Here is a 7,606-nt window from a genome sequence, read left to right on the forward strand (position 1 = left end):
CACCTAACAAAGCACCAGTGCTGCATTCTACTCGCACTTAAGTGTTACAGTTGTTGCATGAACTCCACTCATATCAACAGGAGCTATGAGGAGCTGGTACTTTTCCATAGCAGGAACTTTTGTTAGAAGACTATATTCCTTCTGCCTGTTTTTTCCCCCCCATTTATAAAGTAGGAATTCCAGAATGAAGATCTGCTTTTGTTAATCAACTTAAACTGTTAGGCTCACCTGCCCCCTCCCCTTATGTGGACACAATTTCTCCACTCAAATAGGCTTCTTGTGAACTCAGGTTTACAGCTCCAGCTTGGTTGCTCTCATTGTGGCTAGGGTCAGATACCTGCCAGGACTATAATTACCTTCCCCATGATGACTTGCACCAGAGCTCCCAGAATACTCTGCAGGGTTTCACTGCTTTCTACTTCACTCCAGACCAGAGGGGCCACTTCCTTTGACATTACCTGGAAAAGCTGCAGGCATGTCTGAGAAAGCAGAAAGATAACGCAACTCTTGTCAGCTTCTGTAGACAGACAGCGTACAGTCCAACAATTCACCTCCTCACAACTGTGGGCAGCCTCTTTGACCCACTATTTCCTTTTTTTCTTCTGGAGGAAAACACTAAATGGCAAGGAATATCTTTAACCCCTTTGGTATTTGTGTCCCAGTTGCCCTCATGTTGGAGGGGATTATAGCATCTTCTAAGGCTACTTGTACACGTGATAGGGGTTTAATTTTCCCTAAATTGAAATGGTGGGTTTTTAATTGTGTCGATTTAAAAACCCACCATTTCAATTTAAGGACTTCCATCTCTGTTATGGAACAGTGACAGCCTGCTGGCAGCTCAACCCTCCTCCCCCCGACTGCGGGTAGGCTCCACCAGAAGGAAAAAACCAAAAAACAGCAAGGGGTTTGCTGCTTTATTTTTTTTCTGGTGGTGCCTGCCTGCCTCTCCATGGCCATGGGCCGGGCTGCTGGGGGCCCTGGGGCGGCACTTGCCCACTAGAAGCTCACCCAGGCAGTCCCGGCAAGCGTTGCCACCATGGAGGGAAGGACCGCGCCCCCCAGCAGCTCAGGGGCAGCTCATGCAGGCAGGCTCCGCTGAGGAAAAAAAAATAAGAAAAAAGGGGCAAAGGGTCTGATTTTCCTTCTTCCCCCCTCATGAAGTTGGCCATAGCTCAGCTGGGGAGGAGGCAGCCAGTGGGCCAAGCTGCCCTTGAGCTGCAGGGGTCCCTGGTGCTTCCCTCCATGGCAGCGGCTCCCCTCATGGCCAACCGGGCAGGCTGCTAGCAGGTGGGTGCTGCCCAGGGGTGCTGCCACTGCAGGGGAAAGGGCCAGGATCCCCCCACAGCTCAGGGCCCGCCAGCTGCTCACCTCCTGGTTGCAGGAGAGATGGGCAGGCTCTGCTGAAGAGGCAGGGCGGGGGTGGGACGGGACCCTCGCTGCTTTTTTGTTTTTCTTGGTGAAGCTTGCCCATGTGAGCTGCTGCAGGGTCAGGCAGCCCCAAGCTGCAGAGGGGCCTGGTGCTTCCCTCCGGCGGTGGTGCCCCTGGGCTGGGTGCTAGCAGGCAGGTGCTACCCCAGGTCGCAGGCAGCAGCTGCCGGATCCAACGGTGCCCGGGTGTGCTGGGAGAAACTCAGGCTCGGCAGACTTCCAGCACCCCATGCACCATCCCCGCTGCCTAGGACTGCCCAGAAGTGGGCTGGCTTGCCCCTGGGGCAGTGGGGGAAGGCGGCTGGAGGGCAGCTGGGTGAGCTGGCAGCCAGAAAAGGCAGCGGGGATGGTGCACAGGGGGCTGGAAGTCTGCCAAGCCCAAGCTTTCACAAGCATGTCGGGGCTTCCAGTGCCCTGTGCACCATCCCCACCACCTTCTCCAGATGTATTGCTGCAATTTATGTAGCAAACTAAAATACATCATGTGTTTTACTTCACTATGTAACAAAGTAACTTAAATTCATACCCCGCTGCATGTGTACAGTGTGACATTAAAACATAATATGTCGCCGCAAATGTAAATGGTAATGACATTAAACCGATTTAAAAGGGGCAATTAAACCATGTAAAAGGCCAATTCTGTCACTTGTATAAGTGCCCTAATGCCAGAGGAGACTATACCCCTTTAAAGGCAGAAGTAGCATGGCTCTTACCTTGACTGTGATGTAGCCCCATTCCCCATTCCTTGCTGTAGGGTTCTGCAGCACTGAATTAAACGTGGCAGCTACAAGCTGCAGCAAAAGGCACAGGTGGTGTCTCCAGTAGCATCGTCCCAGGTGACTTTCTTCTATGAACATGCACACTGGATATGGAGAAGAAAGGTGCATAATGCGACCTGATCTGGAGATGCTGAGTTGTACACACCAGAGGTGGCAAGCTGTATCTATAGGCACACGGTAGTGAACTACAACCAATTGATCCACCTGCTCTTCCTCCATGAAAACACCCTACCGTTTTATGCAGGTCTAGAGACTCTCTCTCTTGCTAAGAAAAGTTTTGAGGCCAGAGGTCATGCATTCTTTGTTTTAATTTATCCCTGCCTGTACAAAGGTCCACTCATTGTCAGCAGTGCAGCTTCAAAAATAAAACTTCTTTGACTAAAGGAACTTGAAGTAAATTTGGATAACTGGAGAAGCATGAGGTAATGGAGGGGTCTGATCTGGCTGAGACTTGCAGCAAGTTCCCTTTTACGTCTGGATGTCTATCTATACGTAGCAATTTATTGCACTTTCCATCACTCAGCTGTATATTAGCTAATCCTTCCCCCAGGAAGAAGGCAAGTATAATTATCCCTTATCTTGCATATGGGAACTGGGACATTGGAGGGAAATGTCTTGCAGGTGACTCAGTGAGTGATGTGGAAGAGCAGGCAGTAGACTGTGTATGGTCTTGACTTTGCTGGATGTGCCCTCAGAGTTGAGCCCGTACTCAGCCGGCAACAACGTAGGATCAAGACCTCAGCAATACTTCTTGTTTCCCATCTGGTCTGAACGAGTGGGCAAAGAGGTCTAGCATCTCCTCTGAGAACTGTACAGTGCACTGGTAGTTCAGCCCATATGAAAATTTAGGATGGTTCAACCTTACTCTCCTGTTAATGCCAGCGGACTGTTTCAGGCATTTGGTACATGTTGTTCAGTGTGCCAGAGTTAAGAGTTGCTCTACAACCGAGGCCAAGAGAGGGTTCCAAAAACGTAAGGAACTGTTTTGAGACTAACCTGTCTGGAGGTCTTCAGGACACAGCACCTGCAAGGAGGAGGAAGCACAGGCACACTTAAGAGGACTGCAGGATGCATGTTCAGAGCAACAGGGATACTGTATGTGAGGAACAGTGAGACATAAGGGACCCAAAAGGTGATTAGATGCTTACTTGAAAATTTAGGCTCTATCTGCTGAGCTTTGTCAAGCTACTCTGCCAAAATCACAGCTCACAATTCAGCCATGCTAATGGGAATGCGCAGCCAGATGAGAAACAGAGTAAAAACTCTTAGATTACTCAACTCGGGGCCTGAAGGATCAGGAGCAGTACTGACATTCACCCTTAAGTGAATGAAATATCACACTTAAAATCACCTGGTTATTGTGTACACTTTCTGTATTCTCCTCCCACCAGTGATGATTAACAATACGTATTTTTGATAAACAGAAGTATATGTTGAGGGATTTGGGGTGGGGGGTGCATGTGCGCCCTTCATTATAATTAGACTCTTGTTCCTACCAAGTTCTTCTTATGGTGTTACAAATTACAGTAGCTTGTGATAGTACACATAAGTGCCACTAACCTAGGTACATCTCTAGCACTGGCAGGAAACAATGTAGGCTGTAACAGGAGGATTCTGGTTGTATACAAGAGTAGTTGCTATATATATGAAAAGTTGGTAAACCTGTGACAACGGCTTAAGCCCCCTGGAGTATGCTAGCACTTATCTTGCTGCAATTGAGGATAGTGTGAGCATTCAAATGTCACGGGAGTGAATATATGGGCTTCAGCCACCCCCCCAATTTGGCAACTCTGCTGCATCAGGATCATTAGCTCAGATCTTGCCCTTGAATGAATGTCCTGACCTACAATTCCATCTGCCAAACAGACCCCTGCAGTGCCCTGCTGAAGTCAGCCAGCCTCTGCACAGCTGCAAGACTTCAGGCTTGCAGATCCTGGTTCATGATGGAGACCTCCTTTTGCATTCTGAGCCTTTCTTTAAAAATAAAAACATCTCTCACTTGTTTGCACTTGACCAGACTCCTCATTAATTTGCTCACTTCTTCAGAAACCAGGGATTCTTTACCTTCAGACAACTTCATAATGATCTGTATGGGAAAGGAAAGGTTTAATTGTCTGGTCATTCCAGTACCAGGGATAAGCATCCCGACCCACTATGTCAGTGCTTCCCAAACTTTTCCTCAGCAGGGCCCCTCACTCCCGACCCACAGCCCCCTGGCCCTGCTGGTGCCCCCCACTCTCTCCCCAGGTGCCCTAGGGCCAGGGCCTGCAGCCCCCTGCCCAGTCCATCCCACCCCAGCAGCACCTGAGCCCCAGCTGCTGCCTGCAGGAAGCAACAGCAACTGAGGCTGGAGTGCAAAGCCTGGCTCCCCGCCTGCCCCGTCCCATCCCCTTTCCCACAGGTGGCACAGCCACAGTAGGGAGGTGAGGATGCAGGCTGCCCACCCTAATACCCTTGCCCTGGGTCTCTGCAGGCCAGTGGGCAGGACCTGGCGTGAGAGAGAGCACAGTACCACGACCCCATCCGCTTCTGGTGCGACCCATAGTCTGGGAACTACTACATTATGTGCTTTAACTACGTCATCGTACCCAAGTCATCCTAGAGAGGGATCTGCACATGCAATTAAGGGACTTTTGCCTGTGCTGATCACCTAGTGCCGCCTCCCGAGCTCTTTGTGTGTAGCTGCTAACCTCAGTGATCTTCTGGGCCAAAAGGGACCACTTTAAGGTAATCTTATCTGAACGTTTGCAAAACACAAGCCCTGAACTTCCCTCGCTATTCAAGCTCAGAGACCGGTAAGTGACACTGGTTCATGTTTAGCTTCATGCAATGCAGGTTTTTTCCCCTAATATAAATTTGCCAATAGCAATTACTGGAGTTGCCACAAGATGTTATTGGATTGTCAGTGGGGGAGGGGAGGCATTTAGATAAGAAGCGAGGCATCCAGGAGACTATCTCTCTCTGTCTCAATATGGTCTAAGTCAGTGTTTCTCAACCTGTGGGTTGCAAAAATATAGGAAAGGGTCGCAAGCAAGCTTTAAAAATGGATCAAGGAACTTTAAAGATGGATTCTCCTTTGAGAAGAAAAATGTGGGAAAATGGCTTTTCACACTCACACCCAAACACTAGGGAGCTGGTGCCTGGGGACAGCGGGTTGGGAGCAAGGGCTACTGGGTCGAGACTGACCACTGATGCTTACAAATGGGTCCTGGTACAAAAAAGGTTGAGAACCATTGGTTTAAGTTGTTGTTTTCCTACTGAAGATACGCACAAGTAGTTCAGCAACAGGGCAAAGTCTCTTTTCTTTCCTCCCCTCAGTTTTCTTTAGAGGGAAAGCAGAGACAAACCTCTTCTATAAGGGAGACCCTATTTAAAATGCAGTATCTAGTTTTCTGTATGGTGCCTGAGGGACAGGTCCACCCAGTAAATGGAGAGTTCAAGCAGGAATCTAACTTGGGTCTCCAGATCCTTCAAAATTAACTTTTATTCCCAGCCCTGTCATTTACTTGCTGAGGCAATGTGTAGGGGGTGCACGTGGCTGTGCACCCCCTGCAAAAAGGCGCCGCCGACACTGTCAGCAGCACCTGCGGGCAGTTGCTGCTTGCCACCCCGCGGCTGGCAGTGCCTGCGAGTGGTCCCTGATTGCCCCTGGAGCACTGCCGGTGTCTGTGGGTGGTCGCTGACCCATGGTCGGTGCTTGCCGCCACCCCCCCCCAAACAGTGCTGGCAGCGTCTGCGGGAGCTCCCCGCTCACTGTTGCCAGCGCAGCCGTGCCCCCCAGCCACCAGAGGCACGTGCCATTCATGTTACTTGCTGTGTGACTTTGGACACATCAGGAAACATCTCTCTGATTTCAGTTTCCTCTGATGTAAACTGGATCTCCTACCACTACCTTGTAAGGCTGTTTGTGAGTACCTGTGACTGAAGAGCACTGACAGCTGTAAATAATGGGTGTTAGACGCACTAGGTGCTGTCATAGTTTTGCAAGTATCCCCTGCAAATGGGGTGGCTTGTTCAAGTAGCCATAAAATTACTTTGTACACACCCAGAGCCACGGAGCAGCTGCTGCAGAGCGCTACATACCTGTTCAAGCTTATGGAAAGAACTGGAACTGCAGGTCGCTTCCATTTGGAGAGCAAGGACGCAGTGGATTAAAGGAAGCACGTCGGCATCGTCCAGTTCCCATAACTCTCTGCTCACCTCCCTGGACAGCACGAGAGCCTCTTCCAGACTTTTATCTTTACACCTTTTCACAGAGACTCTGAAAAAGTCAACCCAAAGCCTGTTAATACAGATCTGTCCCAGTGCAGCTGACACCAAGTCACTGGTGAGAGACATGGCAACCTGCTGCCGTGGTGGCCAATGCGTGGCACTGGTGTCACAAGCGGCAAGAGCTGCGTGTGTCCGTCCGCATGAGAGACGCTGCAGCAGACCGGGCAAGATGCACAAAGCAGAGCAGACCAGGCAGGGGAAGGGGAGCAGGGAGGCACGGGAGGAGAGCAAGACTATTGTGGCCTGCCTGCCAAAAAGGCTGGTCCCCTGCTGCTGCGGCCTGGCCACCACTGCCATCTACATGGATTTTTACATGTCAATCTTTAGGCCTATGGGTTTCCAAAAGTGACTGTTTGAGAGGTTTAAAGTTTTTGCCCTCTATTTAAAAAGATACTACAGCAGGGCCGCCCATTAAAAAACAAAAGTACACAGAAACAGGAGGGAGGCGATTACACTGGGATCAGGAGCGCTCAAACCGGGTCAGGCAAACCCAGTGCCAGAAAAAGGCTGGAGCACAAAGCTGCTGGGACGCGGTTGTGTCCGTCACCTGAAAGTGCCCGGGCGCGCCAGCGCCAGGGCCACCAGGAGCCGCTGGTGGCACTCGGGCCCTCGGGGCGCGCAGGGCTGTGGCGTGGGGCAGGGGCGCCTCTTCCAGGGGCTTCCCAAACACAGAAGCGACGCGGGATAAACCGGGTCCCCCGCCCCGCCTCGCCACCTGCCCCGAGGGGCAGCGGGCCGCTCCTCCCCGGGCGGCGGGCGGTGCCCGGCCGCAACGCGCTCTCACCCGGCCGAGCGGCGGAGCAGCTGCAGCAGGCGCGGCGCGGCGGGCGGCCCCGACAGGGCGGCGCAGGCCCCCGTCTCCTGCTCGGCCCCCATGGCCCGGCCCGGCCCGGCCCGCACCAGTGCGCGCGCACGCGCCCGGCCCCTCCTCCGCGCCTGTCTGCGTGTGCGCGTGTGGACGTGTGTGCCCACGTGTGCTCGCGACGCGGGGATGGGCGGGTGTGTGCGTGTCCGCATAGAAATGTATATATGTGTGTCTATATATATAGACACACACACATTATCTGTGTATGTATGTATGTACACACGCACACATGTAGATACGATTGTGTGCGTGTGTACATGCA

At 51.8% G+C, this 7,606-nt stretch overlaps 1 protein-coding gene across 3 annotated transcripts in view; it reads right to left on the reverse strand.

The window, feature by feature from the left end:
• Window positions 1–7,394, reverse strand: part of LOC102574337 (thyroid adenoma-associated protein homolog) — a 34,040-nt gene extending 26,646 nt beyond the window's left edge. For 2 of the 3 annotated variants that reach the window (XM_014598850.3, XM_059713490.1), the window contains exons 1-6: window positions 7,264–7,394; window positions 6,291–6,468; window positions 4,207–4,293; window positions 3,204–3,231; window positions 2,142–2,290; window positions 357–479 (exon numbers count right to left, since the gene is read on the reverse strand). In XM_014598850.3, coding sequence (XP_014454336.2) covers window positions 357–479; window positions 2,142–2,290; window positions 3,204–3,231; window positions 4,207–4,293; window positions 6,291–6,468; window positions 7,264–7,355 — 657 coding nt within the window. In that variant the 5' untranslated portion in view covers window positions 7,356–7,394. Of the gene's footprint in view, window positions 1–356; window positions 480–1,008; window positions 1,076–2,141; window positions 2,291–3,203; window positions 3,232–4,206; window positions 4,294–6,290; window positions 6,469–7,263 lie in introns of those variants that run through there. The other variant, XM_059713489.1, reaches the window with a different exon arrangement.
• Between the last annotated feature and the right edge of the window lie 212 nt (window positions 7,395–7,606).

The sequence above is a fragment of the Alligator mississippiensis genome, chromosome 10 (genome assembly GCF_030867095.1).
Source record: "Alligator mississippiensis isolate rAllMis1 chromosome 10, rAllMis1, whole genome shotgun sequence".
Classification (NCBI taxonomy): Eukaryota; Metazoa; Chordata; order Crocodylia; family Alligatoridae; genus Alligator; species Alligator mississippiensis.